Source organism: Sorex fumeus, unplaced genomic scaffold (genome assembly GCF_029834395.1).
Source record: "Sorex fumeus unplaced genomic scaffold, SorFum_2.1 ptg000044l, whole genome shotgun sequence".
Taxonomy (NCBI): Eukaryota; Metazoa; Chordata; class Mammalia; order Eulipotyphla; family Soricidae; genus Sorex; species Sorex fumeus.
This window is the reverse complement of record NW_026606101.1, coordinates 9652895-9668807: the sequence shown is the minus strand read 5'-3', so window position 1 is coordinate 9668807 and position 15913 is coordinate 9652895. Positions and strand designations below refer to the sequence as shown.

The 15913-nt window shown below is 54.3% G+C and overlaps 2 protein-coding genes across 2 annotated transcripts in view; one reads left to right on the top strand and one right to left on the bottom strand.

The window, feature by feature from the left end:
• Nucleotides 1-1830: 1830 nt before the first annotated feature.
• On the top strand, nt 1831-10877 carry RAB5IF (RAB5 interacting factor). The gene is made up of 4 exons (XM_056121494.1): nt 1831-2099; nt 2727-2830; nt 8914-9043; nt 10661-10877. Exons 1-4 carry the CDS (start codon nt 1986-1988, stop codon nt 10700-10702), a joined length of 390 nt encoding a protein of 129 aa, XP_055977469.1. The 5' UTR covers nt 1831-1985; the 3' UTR covers nt 10703-10877.
• Nucleotides 10878-11082: 205 nt separating this feature from the next.
• Nucleotides 11083-15913, bottom strand: part of SLA2 (Src like adaptor 2) — a 29658-nt gene continuing 24827 nt past the window's right edge. The window contains exons 5-7 of the mRNA XM_056121490.1: nt 13612-13761; nt 12621-12753; nt 11083-11686 (exon numbers count right to left, since the gene is read on the bottom strand). Of these exons, the coding sequence (XP_055977465.1) occupies nt 11518-11686; nt 12621-12753; nt 13612-13761 (452 nt within the window). The 3' untranslated portion in view covers nt 11083-11517. The remainder of the gene's footprint in view (nt 11687-12620; nt 12754-13611; nt 13762-15913) is intronic.

Sequence of the window (15913 nt, the reverse complement as noted above, 5' to 3'; positions counted from 1 at the left end):
TCGCAATAAAACTGCAACAAACAGCAGGGGCCAGAAAGAAAGTACAGGGGGAAGATGCCTGCCTTGGACGCAGCTGATCCTGGTTCCATCCCTAGCATCACAAATGATCCTCCAGCAGGTGCCAGGGTTCACTCCTGAGCACGGAGCCAGATGGAGACCCAAAGCCCAGTTGAATGCGGTCCCCAACCCTACATCCCCTCCTCCACCCAAAAAAGACCCCTTCAGGGGTCTAAGTGATAGTATAGTGGGTAAGGTACTTGCCTTGCATGTGGCCAACCAGAGTTCAATCCTGGGTACCTCATATGGTCCCGAGCATAGCTGGGTGTGTCCCCCAAACAAACAAAAACACTGAATGCAATTGCCTTGCCCTACAGATGGACATAGGCTCCCAGTTAGCACCTCAGGGTCCCCCTGTACCACTGGGAGTGATCCCCACAATGCCTTATCCCTTTCCCCAGCACTGAGCCAGCACATAGCCAGGAATAGCCCCTTGAATCACACACACATACACACACACACGCACACACAAAGTGATATGGACCCCCACCTGGACACTTAGAATTCAGGGCTGGACTGTGTGTGTGTGTGTGTGTGTGTGTGTGTGTGTGTGTGTGTTGTGGCTGGGCTGGGTGTGTGTGTGCCAGGGCGGAAGCAGGATGGTTGTGTGTGTATGGCCAGGTATGTTTGTGTGTGTGAGAATTCTCATGGAAGCCAGGTGTGTGTATGTGTGTGTGTGGCTGGGCCGGGTATGTGTGTGTGTGTGTGGCCGGGCTAGGGGTGTGTGTGTGTGTGGCCGGGCCAGGTGTGTGTGTGCCGGGTGTGTGTGTGTGTCTGTGTATGTCTGTGTGTGTGCTAGGGCGGAAGCAGGGTGGCTCTGTGTGTGTGTGTGTATGTGTGCTGTGGCCGGGCTGGGTGTGTGTCCCAGGGCGGAAGCAGCGTGATTGTGTGTGTGTGGCCAGGTATGTATGTGTGTGTGAGAATTCTCACGGAAGCCAGGTTGTGTGTGTGTAGCTGGGCCGGGTGTGTGTGTCTCTGTGTGTCTGTGTGTGTGCCAGGGCGGAAGCAGGGTGTGTGTGTGTGTGTGTGTGTGAGAATTCGTACAGAAGCCAGGTGAGTGTGTGTGTGTGTGTATGTGTGTGTGTGTGGGTGGCCGGGCCGGGTGTGTGTGGCTGAACCAGGTGTGTGTGTGTCTGTGTGTGTCTGTGTTTGTGCCAGGGCAGAAGCAGGGTGGCTGTGTGTGTGTGAGAATTCGCACAGAAGCCAGGTGTGTGTGTGTAGGTGTGTCCGTCTGTCTGTCAGCCTGTGTGCCAGGGTGGAAGCGGGGGTGACGCTGTTCTGGCCCGAGGAGTTCTCCTCCTCCTCCTCCTCCTCCTCCGCGTTGCGGGGCGAGCTCCCACCCTGGGCGAGTGTCCGCCCCCTGGGACCCCCTACGGCTGCGGCCGACGGAACCGCAGGAGACCCTCTGCGAGCCGCGCTAGCTAGCCCGGGCAGCGTCGCGGCGTCGCGGGGCTGGGCAGGGGGCTTGAGGGCCCAGGCGCCGCGCCTCCGACCCCGCAGCGCCCCCTGGCGGCCGAGTCCCGGCGGAGTGCCCCGGGCCCCCGCCTCCCGGGCCCGGCTGTCCCTTCCCTCTCACCCTAGCGCCAGCCTGACAGGAGCCTGCGTCACTTCCGCCCCGCGCAGCGCGTTTGCGCGGAGGGACCGGCCGCTCGGGCGCGCGCACGCACGGATACGCGGCCGCTGATTGGCCGCGTGGGCACGTCCGGGGGCGGGAGGAGGTGCCGTGTGGCTCCGCCCCCTCCCCGCGAGCGCCGAGCCGGGCGCCGGGCCGGAGCGAGTGCAGTCGCGGCCGCGCCGCCGGGAGCCGAGCCTGCCGCCGGGAGCCGCCGCCGCCGCCCTGCGCCGCGTGACCCGCGACCCCTGACCCCGACCCCTCCGGCTCGGCCCGCGCGCCCCAGGCCCCGCGGCCCGGGCGGCGCGACGGGAGGATGAGCGGCGGGCGGCGGAAGGAGGAGCCGTCGCCGCCGCAGCTGGCCAACGGGGCCCTCCGCGTGTCGGCGTGGAGCAAGGCGCTGCGCAGCGACGCGGCCTGGGAGGACAAGGTGCGGGCGCTGCCCACGTGCGCGGGCCCGCCCGGGCCGCCCCCAGCCCCCCGGCCCCCGGCCCCCGGCCGCGGGCCCGATCTGCTGTGTCACTTCTCTCTGCTGGGGAGGGGCCGCTTGCTGCAATCTGGGGCACCGGGCACCCGCCGCGCTGCCCATCCGCCTGTCCGGCTCGCAGAGGCGCCGTCCGGGGCCCCTGGCCCGGTCCCGGTCAGCGACTTCCCAGGAGTCCTTTTCTCTGCTCCTTGCGCCTCCTAAAAGCGAGTAGAACGATTGTTTCTGGAATTTGTATTTGGAGGGCCAGAGAAAGAGCAGAGCGGCCAGGGCGCTTGGCCTCGGCCGAGCCCACCCCTGGTTCGGTGCTCCCAGCGCCGCCGGGGGAGTGAGCACGGAGCCGGGAGTCAGCCCTGCCGGCGGGGGCCTTAAAAACAGAAAACGAATTAACATTTGCGCTTGGAATTTGGAACCTGGAAGCCAGGTTTGGAGATGGGCCCGTATGCCATTGCTCTGGGGAGAGAATTCCCTGGAAGACGTGTTTAGCAGAATGCTTTTCTCTTCCTCTTATTCCGGGAGGCTTTCCTTGTGGCCCCTGGGTCGGATAATGTGTGCATTCTCTCTCTCCTACAGGATGAATTTTTAGATGTCATCTACTGGTTTCGGCAGATCATTGCTGTGGTCCTAGGTGTCATTTGGGGAGTATTGCCATTACGAGGTTTCTTGGGAATAGCAGGGTAAGTTAGTTGTATGGCTTGTATTTTTCAAACACAGATTTTCTTTTTCTCTCTCTCTCTCTCTCTCTCTCTCTCTCAATGGAAAAAGGCCTTTGCTATTTGGGGGTGCAGTGGGCTGCACCAGTGTTTGGGGGTACCTCCTGGCTCAGTGCTGGGCTTACTCCCCCTGGTGCTCAGAATTACAGGGCAGTGTTCTGGACCTAACCTGGTATTCCGACATGCAGAACTTGTGCTCCAGCCCTTTGAGCTAGCTCCCTGATCTGGGTCTGATTTTAATGATTTTTGTTTGTTTGGGATAAGGCATTATGCGTCTGGAGCACCTTACGTTATATTTGTTCCCTTCCTGAGTGATGGGCCAATCTTTCTATATTAATGGGTCTAAAGTGACTGGTGTGCAAGAGGCGGCCATGTTTTATTTTCTTGTCTGGGGAGTCACACCTGGGGGTCCTACTTGGCTCTGTCGCTCCAAGCAGTGCTGGGGGCCCTGCTTGGCTCTGTCGCTCCCAGCAGTGCTGGGGGCCCTGCTTGGCTCTGTCGCTCCCAGCAGTGCTGGGGGCCCTGCTTGGCTCTGTCGCTCCCAGCAGTGCTGGGGGCCCTGCTTGGCTCTGTCGCTCCCAGCAATGCTGGGGGAATGAGCAGGGGATGCAGTGAATCGAGCCTAGGCTGCCTGCATGCAAAGCATGTGCTCCATCCCATCAGGATCTCTCTGCCACCCGGGTCTGCCATAGTACCTGTTGGTGGCTGCCACTCTAGTTCTCGTAGGACCTTTGGACTGTGGCAGGTCGGAAAATGAAGGAGTTTCTGTAATGAGCACCATTTCCTTGTGCGGGGCACTCTGCTGGATACGTTGAATCTGGGCTCTGATGGTAGTTTTTTCAGGTCCCTGCATTTAAAGGCAGTGAAAAGTCGAGGGTGGACCCCCATGTTAAATTTTTGCTTTTTCTGGATAGTGACAGCTACAGTTGATACTAGCCCTTGACGTGACTCAGCTTTCTAACCTGTCGCTGAAAGTGAATCTATATTTCACCAGATTGAGTAAGAGGTTGTGGGCGTTACTTTGATAGGACTGTGGAGGCGGTGAGATGGCTCAAAGGACCGGAGCACAGACCTGGCTGTGGAGTTTCTGAGTTTCATTCCTGGCACCACATGGTCCCCTGAGTTCCACTGGGATGGTCCTAGTAGCCCACAGTAGTTGCAAGCTGAGTATCAGCAGGAGTGTCAGCCCCAAAAGACAGTAAGATAGAAATTGTGGGTGAAGGGGTTGGAGTGATAGCACAGCGGGTAGGTTATTTGCCTTGCATGCGGCGGACCCAGTTTGATCCCTGGCATCCCATATGGTCCCCTGAGCACTGCTGGGAGTAATTTCTGAGTGTAGAGCCAGAAATGACCCCTGAGCATCACTGGGTGTGACCCCCCCCCCAAAAAAAAAAGAGAGAAAGAAATTGTGGGTGAGCTTTAGAGGCCTGCTTTTCTCAAATGGAATACAAATTTGCCCTTGTCAATGAAAAGTCAAATCTGTTGATCCCTTATACTAGGGGGATGCTGGGTGCTATCACTCCAGCTCCTATATAAGAGTGTTTTTTAAAATGTGGTTACTCTGAGAGAAAGGGCAGACAGGAGGAAAATTCAACAGGAAAGGGAAAGATGGTCTACAACAAGGAGTTTTTCCATCCTCCCTCCAGACCGTTTGTCTAGGGAGATGTTGGTTAAGAGCCCTGTACCTGTAAGGGATTCTGAGGCCAGACTGATGGTGCCTTACATGCGGCCAACCTGGGTTTGATGCCACCTCTTCCCCTCCACCCCCACCTCCCAGCCCTCCAGGAGTTGGCCCTGTGCACAGAAAGCCAGGAGTAGCCTTGAGGGCACAGCTGGATGTGGGATCCCCTGCAAAGAAGGGGGGGGATTCTTTGAATTAATCTAATATGGGATTAATATAGCAAGGACTACCACTACTCTAATATTGTTCCCAAATTGAGTAGGGGGTGGGAGTGTGACACACTGGGCAGTGCTGGGGGCACCAGCGGGTACTGGGGATCAAACCCAGAATTCTTGCATGCAAAGCCTGTAGACTTCAGCCCTTTGAGATATTTTCCCATCACCCACTTCCCCAGATGAAAAATTAGGGACTGGAGACATAACACAGAGGTTAAGGTTCTTGTGTGTTGTGTGTGTGTGTGAGACACCTGGCATTGCACAGGAATTACTCCTGGCGGTGCTTGGGGAACCATATGGGATGCTGGGAATCGAACCCGGGTCGACCTTGTGCAAGGCAAACGCCCTACCGCTGTGCTGTCTCTCCAGCCCCAAGGCTCTTGCTTTATAGGAGCAACCCACAGCACCACCTAATCGCCTCAGCACCCCCAAGAAGAGGACCCCCTCTTCCCTGGCACCTTGGTGTATGGCCCAAAAGCCAAAGAAAAAAGTAAAGCTCCGGAATCACGGCCAGGGAGGTAGTAACGAATTTGGGCACTTGCCTGGTATGTGACTGAGCACTGCTTGGTATGGCCCTCAAACAAAAAGCAGGTTTGGGTTCCGGTTCTGCCCTGTCACTTTGTCAGCTCCTTTTCCCTTTCTTTCCCTTCCCTTTTCTCTCCCCTCCCTTCCCTCTTTCCTTCCATTTATTTTGGGTTGTTTCCCCTCCACCTTGGTCGAAGGCTGTTTCTCTCGGAAAGGGCATCCTTGAGCGCCAGCAGCAGAACTGCCGCTCCCGTGGCTAAGGAGGGTGGTTCTGCAGCGCGGAGCCTCCCACGACACGACGTCGGAGCTGGGGCTCTGCTCGGTGCCTCTGCTTCTGGAGGGCCATGTTCTCTTAGAGCCCGGCCATCCCTTTCACACGCTATCAGCCTGGGCCAGTTTCCCCTTCGTGGAAACGGAGGCAGAGAAAGTGCTTTTCTTGTGAAAGTGATGTAGAAATTAAGGGAAATTAAATGTAAATAAACTGCTGAATGTAATGCTTAGTACCTCGAGACATTGTTTCCTCAGTCATTTTATGAATGGCGTTATAAAGAATGATAACATTGGGCTGTTGAATCGGATCTCAAGTGTTCAGGAGGTTACCTTGGAGTGGCTCACTCGGGACTGGGTGCAGTGCCTGGATGCTGGGCAGAGTCCCACCCCATTGTGTCCAAGCGTGCCGGGAGGGATTCGGGATGAAAGTCCCCTGCTTGGCACTGTTTGCTCTGCCCTCAGAACTGGTTGCACATGCTGGCTTTTCCGCTTTCTTCCTTTTATTTATTTATTTTTGCTTTTTGGGTCACACCCAGCCGATGCTCAGGGGTTACTCCTGGCTCTGCACTCAGGAATTATTCCTGGTGATGATCAGGGGACCATATGGGATGCTGGGAATCGAACCCGGGTCGGCCTTGTGCAAGGCGAACGCCCTACCCGCTGTGCTATTGCTCCAGCCCCTCCCTACTTGGCTTTGGACTTTGCTCCCACTTCCTGCCTGGGCTGCCTGTTGTTTCTCACTCTCGGGCCACCCGGTGAGGGCCTGTGGGGATAAAACCATTTCTTGGGTCTCATTTATAATTTTTTTTATAAAATTTACTTTATAATTAAATTGATAATATGTGGACACACCTGGCAGTGCTTGGAGGCTACTCCTGGTTCAGTGCTTAAGGGGGACCACGTGGTAGTGGGAATTGAACTGAAGCCCCTGCTGGAGATTCTCTCCAGCCCCTCATTGTGCATATATGCCTGATACCTGAATTTGTATCTCGAAAAGTGGCTTTCCTGCTGCCTCCTGGACCTTGGTGCAGATGTGCCTGTTTAAAAGTGTTTTACACTGGGGCTAGAGCAGTAGTACAGAGGTAGAGTCTTTGCCTTGAACACAGCCAATCCAGGTTTGATCCCTGGCACCCCAAATGGTCTGTTGTTTGTTTTGTTTTTTGCTTTTTAGGTCACACCTGGCAATGCACAGGGGTTACTCCTGGCTCATGTACTCAGGAATCACTCCTGGCAGTGCTTGGGGGAACATACGGGATGCTGGGAATCGAACCTGGGTTGGCCAAGTGCAAGGCAAATGCCCTGCCCGCTGTACTATCACTCCAGCCCCTATATGGTCTCCGGACGCCCCCCAAGAATGATCCCTGAACACTGGTGGTGGGAAATGTACACTGGTGAAGGGATGGGTGTTGGAACATGATATGACTGAAGTCCAGTCAAGAACGACCTTGTAACAGTGTATCTCACTATAAAAGTAAAGGTAAAGGCCCTCCAGTTGATCTGATCGTTGATTTGCTCCAGCGGGCCCAGTCTCCATTGGAGACTTTGTTGTTACTGTGTTTGGCATATTGAATACTCTCGGTAGCTTGCCTAGCTTGCCGGGCTCTCCGAGAGGGGCGGAGGAATCGAACTCGGGTCGGCCATGTTGGCCGCTTGTAAGGCGAACGCCCTACCCGCTGTGCTGTCGCTCCAACCCTTCAATTAAAAAAATACAGGAGTGATCATGAGTACAGAGCTAGGAGTAAGCTCTGAGCACTGCGGGTTGTGGCCCAAAAACCAGAGGGGGAAAGAAATAAACTACAATGAATAAATGTTTTAAAGTACAATGAATTCCCCTTGACCCTGGAGTCAGGATCATACATTACCGTTGATAAAGTGCAAGGTATTTGTTTGAGATGTACTGTCTTGCTGAAATTCTGACTGAAATCTTTAGGATGAGTTTGAGGGGGGTGGGGCACACCTGGTGGTGCTTAGGTTCCGTTCCTGGCCCTTTGCTTGGGAGTGGCCCCTGATGGTGCTTGAGGGACCACACATGGGGTTTAGAATAAAACCTGGGGTTACTGCATCTTTTCGGCTAGGATAAGATTTTGATTTGCGGGGCAGGGTGTGTATGTGAAACCTGGCAGTGTTCAGGGGCTTTTCGTGGTTCTGTGGTGACCCGGTGGTGACCAGACTCAGCGGGGTGCAAGACAAGTGTCTCAGGCTCTGTGCCAGCTTTCCAACCCACTTTTTATGAGTTTTGGTTTTGAGGCCACATCCTGGTGGGGGTTTGGTGGTGTCGCTCCTGATGTGTACAGGGGACCAAGTGGTGCTGGGGATCGAACCTGCTTAGGTTTGAACCTATGTGCAGCATGTGCACTGAAGTTCTTGGCACTTTCTTGCCAGTCCTTGATGTGCTTTTTCAGTGGAACCCTGCGCAATTGACTTCGTGTTGTTCCTGTGTGGGTTTCCCACCTGGTGGTGCTGGATTGTACCCAGCAGTGTGTTGCTGTGTCAGGAACCACACCCAGGGCCTTAACATGCACGTCCTGGCCTCTGCAGCCGTGCCACATTCAGGGATGGGGGGTCAGAGATAGTATCACGGGTAAGGTGCTTGCCTTGAACGCCGCCGACCCAAGTTCAGTTCTGACACCACTTATGGTGCCCTGCCCCAGACCCCACCAGGCGTGATCCCTGGGCACAGCCTGGAGTAAGCCCCGCTGATTGGCTCAAAAACAGAGCTCCAGCTCTCTGGTAGCATAGCCAGTAAGGGCACTTGTCTCGCATGTGGCCAACCTCTGTTGTATCCCTGGCACCCCATATGGTCCAAGGGCCTGACAGGTGTGGTTCCTGAGCACTGCTGGGTGTGGATCCCTCCTTCCCTCCCCTCACCCCCACCAAAAAAAAGGGCCAGAGCAATAGCACAGCGGGGAGGGCGTTTGCCTTGCGTGCGGCCGACCTGGGTTCAATCCCTGGCATCCCATATGGTCCCCCAAGCACCGTCAGGAATAACCCCTGAGCATCGCTGGGTATGACCCAAAAAGTTTAAAAAAAAAAAGTCTCTAGCTTTGGGGTTGGAGAGGTATAGGAGGTACAGCATTCACGTCACGTGAGTTGACCCTGGTTTGATCGCAGACCACAGATCCAGGAATGACGGTAGCTAGCCCAGAGCCATGAACCCTGTGAGGACTTCTGTGGCTCGTACCCCAGTACCCCAAAATCCAGTCTCTGGCTTAGTTAGGAAGGTAACCCCCTTGAGAGCATTCTCCTGCACTGTAGCTCTCTGTGGACAATTCCACAGTGGGGGCCTTCACAGCTGGTGGTGGTGGTGGGAGTCTCCGCACTTAGGTTTGCGTTTGGTGTTTGTCTTCCCTCTGCAGGTTCTGTCTGATCAACGCGGGAGTCCTGTACCTCTACTTCAGCAACTACCTACAGATAGATGAGGAGGAGTACGGCGGCACGTGGGAACTCACGAAAGAAGGCTTTATGACGTCTTTTGCCTTGTTCATGGTATGTGCGGCTGATCGTTTTACACCAGCTTTTGTCATGTCACCTCAGACCTGGCATCAGTGACCGGGAACGAGCCTGCTCGTCGGCTAGACTGTGGTTAGAGCCTTTCTCTGTTGGCTCTACTCAGAATGCTCCATAACAGAGTGTGGTCGTGGCCGCACATTTGAAACAGCTGGGAAACATGTAGAAATCTATTTGTCGGGGGCTGGAGAGAGAGCCGGTAGGGCGCTTGTGTTGCATGCGGCCTGTTTGGCCGAGAGATAGCTCGGTGGGCCAGAGCACATCCTTTGCGTGGGGGACACTGAGTTTAGTCTCCAGCACTCCCAGGAGGGCCTCCAAGCACAGCTGGGATTAGCTCCTGTGCACTGCCACCTGTGCAGTACACAAATATACATTTGTGTGTGTTAGGGGTTGTATTGGGCAATGCTTGGGAACCATGGCGATACCAGGGATCAAATCTGGGCCTCCTGCATGCAGAGCATATACTCTGGCTCGTTGAGCTGCCTCTCCAACCTCCACCTTCAAAAAAAATTGTACATAGTCCCCTGTATGTCCAGATGCTGGTCCAGAACAAAGTCAGATGTCTGGGAGATGGTGCCTCAATGTCTTTGATAAATTTGAAAGCCCCAGAAGATCGCAGAGATCAGCTAGGCTTGAAAACCTCGACTTTTTAATGTGATGGTGTGGAGTGGCATGGCTTGGGCTTTCAGATTTGTTGCTCATCTGAACACCTACACAGTACAGTACAGTATTGTAGGTGTTCAGATGACCTTGGCAGTACAGGCCTTGTATTGTTGGGCCACACCTGGCTTGCTCAGGGCATACTCCTGGCTCAGCAGTCTGGCTAGGCAGTCAGGGAGTACTTCTTTTTTTTTTTGCTTTTTGGGTCACACTCAGCAATGCACAGGGGTTACTTCTGGCTCTGCACTCAGGAGTTACTCCTGGCAGTGCTTGGAGGACCGACCAGATGGGATGCTGGGAATTGAACCCGGGTTGGCCTTGTGCAAGGCAAAAGCCCTACCCACTGTGCTGTTGCTGTTGGGGGACCATATGGATTGCCGGGGATCAAACCCGGACCCAGCTCACACAGGACAAACACCCTGTCTACTGTGCTACCACTCCTGTTCCTGCAGGCCACGCTGGGACCCTCATTTCCACATCCGTTGCTCTAGTGCTAGGTTTGGGCAGCAGGTCTGCTGTGAGCTCTGTTCAGGACAACTTGATTATGGTGAAAAAATTTAGATGCCTCCAAGCAGATTAATACATTGGCTAGTTCCGGGTGGGGGATGGGAGTAGGGTGAGCCACACCTGGCAGTGCTCCGGGCTTACTCTTAGCTCTGTGCTCATCCCTGGTGGGGCTCGGGGTACGATATGGGGTGCTGGGGATGGAATCTGGTTGGCCCTGTGCAAGGAAGTGTCCTACCCCCTCTACCCATAACTAGCAAGCATTCTTATCTAACCTATTTGTGGGGGTAGGAGGAGGGCTCCACCTGTGTGGAGGCTTACTCCCGAGAGCCCTAGCGGTTGGTCCTATATCAGTGGCTCCTCTCTGACCTCTGTCATGAGTGGAATGGGGACTGCGACACAGGAGACTGACCAGTGCTTCTCTCCTCTCAGGTCATTTGGATCATCTTCTACACGGCCATCCACTATGACTGAAGGGGTGCCGCCCCCCCTGCTCCCCATCCATCCAAAGGACTCTCAGTTACAGCCCAGAAATGCGATTACAGGGGCACCCAGCCACGTGGAGCCTGGAAGACCCATGTTTCCTAGCCCAGGAGCCAGTGTGCTGGACATCAGTGTCTTCTGCACGGGTTGCGACCTGAACCTTTTAAAAGAATCTGCCCCTTTGGGGGAAGCGTTTCTGAATCTGCCATCACCAACCATTTCTCGGATACATCATGAAACGCCAGTTTGCTGATTGGAGCTGTCATTTACTGGAAGCACTTCTGGATCTGGATGAAACATTAAATTGTCTTCCTCACTTTTTTTAAAAGCCATCAGTGGCATTTCAAGTCTTCTGAAAACAGTATGGCAGAACGTGCGTGATGCTTAGCACAGTGCAAGCGGCTTCTAATAACAGTTTCCATTGTAGAATGTTTTCAGATATTTGAATAAATCAGATCTTTAATTGAGAATCTATTGATGGTACCTAGAACAGCCCTTCTCCTTCACCTTGGGCCTTGAATTCGAGTCATGCTCTCCTGTCCCCTTCCCTCAACTTCCTGTCCCTTAGTCACTCCATCTGGGCCTCTTTCCCTCTCTGGGCTGCAGGACGATGAAGAACCGGATGGCCTTGGCTGTGTGGAGAGGGCTTACCTTCTGCAGCCCTGCTGCCCCCGCCTCGAGCCAGAGCTTCCAGACTGCCTCGCGCTGAGAGCCAGGAGCAGGGATATAGCGCCATGTCTGCGCCTCCTCCCCACTCACTGCAGTCTTGCCTCGGGTGCTCAGGCGGGCTGAGCTGAGTTGGAATTCTAACTACTGTAACCTTTGTTCCCCTTCCGGCCTTTACTTCGTGTCTCGGCATCCTCCAAAGAGATGTCATCCGTCAGGCTGACGTAGGAGCTGAGCGCCTCCCGGAGCCCCTCACTGAGGAGAGACGCTGGTCCCGTGGCAGAGGTGTCCGAGAGCAGCAGGAGGGAGCTGTGGAGATGGGGAAGAGCTGAGGGTGGGCCTGCACCCAGGCCACACTCCCCTTTCATGTCGCTGACACTGAGTACTCAGTGGCCCCCACTTCCCTATCGCACACCCAGCTTCGGCCCTTGGGACGGTGCTCTCTGATCTGCCCCATTTTGCTGAACCTGTTTGCTTGCCCCTGTTCAGGCCTCCCAGCAGACTGGCCTGTAGAGAGTCACCCGTCTCTTTACTTTTATTTATCTATTTATTTATTGCTTTCGGCAGAGCCTCACAAGCTCCCGTGATGTATTCCATATGCCAAAGATAGTAACAATGATGTGTCTCATTCCCCTGACCCTGAAAGAGCCGCCAATGCGGCACGTTGGGGAGGACGAGTAAGGAGAGGCTGCCAAAATCTCAGGGCTAGGAGGAATGCAGACGTTACTGGTGCCCGTTCAAGCAAATGGATGAATAACGGGATGACAGTGATTTACTGCTTTATTTATTTATTTATTTATTTTGGCTCACACACAGGATGCTCAGGGGTTCCTCCTCCTGGCTCTGCACTCAGAATTACTCCTGGTGGTACTTGGAGGATTATCTGGGATGCTGGGGTTGCAAGGCAAACGCCCTTCCCACTGTACTACCGCTCCTGCCCCTCCTCTTCACTTTTTTTTTTTTTTGCTTTTTGGGTCACACCCTGTGATACTCGGGTTACTCCTGGCTCTGCACTCAGGAATTACTCCGGGTGGTGCTTGGGGACCATATGGGATGCTGGGGATCGAACTGGGTTGACCAAATGCAAGACAAACGCCCTACCCGCTGTGCTATCACTCCAGCCCCTCTTCTTCACTTTTAAATCAGTGCCGTGGGCATTCAAGTACCCTTGAAGGTGACATTCCTGTTGGGTTCCCAGGGCCAAGTCCTCCCCTCGTCCCACCTGTTCCCAGGTTCCCCTCACCTGTCCAGCTCTTCCCAGTTGACAGGTGTCGTCTTCACAGTCACAGGTGGGGGTATGGCCTTGCTGGGAACCAGGCAAGTCCTCTGCAGGACACAGGGCTCCTTGAGGGGGCAGCATATGTCATCCGCCATCTCTGAGGAAAAGACCTTGACCTTGACATGGCCGGCTGGACCCAGCTAGCCCGCAGCCACCCCACCTCACCCCGACCGCTTTCCACACTTGGCGGCTTGGGCAAAGGAAGACGAGTGGGCTGAACCCCAAGCTCTTGGTGTCCTGGAGCGGCCATTACAGCCAGGGATGCTGGGCTAGGTTCAGGGAGGTGATTTAGGGCAGGTTGGTGGACCTTTGTCAGCCCTACTTTCTGACTAGGCAGAGGCTTTGGAAGAAGCAGGCTAAGGAACTCAAGAGTCTTCCTGTTGGCGTCTCAGAGAAGCTCGAATGAGTTCAGGAACTGTCTCCTCCGGGCCCTCTGACACTGCCCTGGGACCTCCGCCATTGTCCCACAAGACAGGCACCAGGAACGCGAAGCCTCAGTTGAGTTGCACAGCCCCAGCAGCTCTGGGCCTCGTTGCTGTGAAGTGACCTGTCCCAGCTGCTGCTGGGCTGGTTCACACACGGTCACAGGGAGGTTCAGGTCTGACCTCTTGAGGAGCCGCTGGCATCGGGGCTCTGTCAGGGCGTGGAGGAAAACAGCCGCCAACATGGACGCGCTTGTAAGTGCTTCTGTGTTGGGCCATGCATAATGGTGATCGGGGCCTACTCCGGGCTTTGCACTTGGAGTACCGTGTGGCATAAATGATGGAACCAGGGTCAGTCTCATGAAGGCAAGATTTCTACTCTGTACTATCTCTCTGGCCCCCAGCATACACTTCTGAGAACAGGACTCGCATTAAATGTCTGGGTGTTCTTCAGTGAGAAAGGTTTAAGGGCCCAACAGCCGTTCCTCAGGCTCCGCATCCCAAGTCTTCACAGAGACAAGGACAGGCCATACCTGAATAATGGTCCACCAGGGCCTGCAGCGAGGGGAAGGTGAGGCGTGGTGAGATGTACAGCCAGCCGTTGTCAAGGCGCTGGATCCTGTAGTGTCTGATGCGGTCCCAGGATGTAGGGCGGCTGAGGCGGATGGACAGAGAGTAGCAGCCTGAGAAGGGAAGGGCTGAGTAGCAGAGGACTGAGTCCCTCCTGGGACCCAGCCCTGCCCAGGAGGCGGGGAGAGGTGGGGAGATGGCCACAAGGCCCAGAAAGGAAACTGGTAGGAAAAGGACTTGCTCTCTTGGCCTTCTTTTTTTTTGTTGTTGCAGCCAGATCCAGTAGTGCTCAGGACTATTCCCAGCTCTGCATTCAGGGATAACTCCTGCTGGGGTTCAGGGGACCATATGGGGTGCTGGGGATCAAACCTGGGTTGGCCACGTGCAAGGCAAGTTCCCTACTGTACTGCTGCTCCGGCCCCTTTTGACCATTTTTGTTTGTTTTGGGGTCACACCCAGTGATGCTCAGGGGTACACCTGGCTCTGTACTAAGGAATTACTCCTGGCGGTGCTCAGAGAACCATATGAAATGCCGGGGATCAAACCCGGGTTGGCTGAATGCAAGGGAAGTGTCCTGCCCACCGTAGTCTCTGCAGTCCTGTCTCTGGGCCATTTTTTTTTTAAATTTTTTTTTTCTTTTGACTTTGGGTCATACCCAGCGATGCTCAGGGCTTACTCCTGGCTCTGCACTCAGGAATTACTCCTGGTGGTGCTTGGGCAACCATCTGGGATCTGGGGATTGAACCTGGGTCGGCCACATGCAAGACAAATACCCTTCCCATTGTATTGCTCCAGCCCTCTGGGCCATTCTTAATTGTGAGGATGAGATGAGGTCATGCAGATTGTTCTCGCCTGACCCCTGTAACAACCCACATTCCACCACTAACAAGTTGGGAGTAGCCCTGAGCACGGCCAGTGTGGCTCTGGTACACACCCCCTCCAAACTCTTGCTTGCTGAAGTCTCACGTTAGGCTACAGTGGAACAGGATGCATTTGAGAGCAGGTTTTGACCACAAAGTGGGAGCCATCTCCCTTGGTTTTTATAAGGTAAAAGACTGAGGTGACAGTACACTTTAGACATGGTGAGAGTGCACTTGAGCTATTCACCTGGGATATATCTTGGGGTTTTCTCATTTTGTTTTGGGCCCTCTCTGGCAGTGTTCAGGGCTTACTCCTGGCTCTGCACTCTGGGATCACTGTTGGTGGACTTGGGGGACCAAATGGGCGACGGGGGATTGAAGCTGGGTCAGGGGCATACAAAGTGAGTGCCCTAGCCACTGTACTATCTTTCTGGCCCCTGTCCTTGTTTATTTGGGGGGCCACACCTGGTGGTGCTCAGGGACCATGCACTGCCAAATATTGAGCCCGATCTTCCTGCATGCAGAACCACATACACTCAGCCTGTGAGCTGGGTTCATTGTGGCCCAAACTCCCCCTCCCCCAAAAATGGGGCAGGGGGCTGAAGAGATAGGACAGCAGGTAAGGGAGACCCATGGTCAATCCCCAGCATCAAATATGGTCCCCTGAGGCCCACCAGGATTGATCCTTGCAGAGGCAATAGTAAGCCCTTAGTATCGCTGGGTGTGGCCCAAAACCAAAATTTTTAGGTACGCCCTGCAGTGCTCAGAGACTACTCCTGGCCGAGTGCTCAGGGAACCATGCAGTGCAAGGGATTGAATCCAGGCCTTTGCATACAAAGCCTGAGCTCATTCCTTTGAGCCGTCTCTCCTGCCATGAGATCCATTCTTCATTCAACACTTCATTCAAATCAAGTAGTGAACTGCGTACAGCAGGTAAAGCACTCGCCTTGCACATGGCTGATCCGGGTTCCATTCCTGGCACCTTTTATGGTCCCCTGAGCCTTGTCAGGAATGGTCCCTGAATGCAGAGCCAGGAGTAAGCCCTGAGCACTGCCAGGTGTGCATGCCCTCAACACACACACACACACACACACACACACACACACACACACAAAAGCCAAATGAGAAGAGGATGTTTAGTTAGAAAAAGAAAAAAAAAGTAATCGATTGACCTATCTAAAGTTACTTGTAATTTTCATTTACTGAATATTTATTTTATGCTCTATATAATTATCTAATTCTCATAGTCACCCTCTGAGGTGGGTTCAATTAGATACAATTATTCCCACTCTACAGATTAGAAAACTGGCACAGAGAACTAGAAGAAGAGGCAGAGACCCTGTCACTTAGTCCTTTCCCAGTGGAAAGCTGAAAAGGCCAAAACAGGCGCTGCTCAGTTGTAGGA

Excerpts from the sequence above, each read along its gene's own strand:
- RAB5IF (XM_056121494.1), top strand. The coding sequence starts at position 1,986 with ATGAGCGGCGGGCGGCGGAAGGAGGAGCCGTCGCCGCCGCAGCTGGCC. Across the intron at positions 2,831-8,913 it reads GGTTTCTTGGGAATAGCAGG|GTTCTGTCTGATCAACGCGG; the intron begins GTAAGTTAGTTG and ends TTCCCTCTGCAG. Across the intron at positions 9,044-10,660 it reads CGTCTTTTGCCTTGTTCATG|GTCATTTGGATCATCTTCTA; the intron begins GTATGTGCGGCT and ends CTCTCCTCTCAG.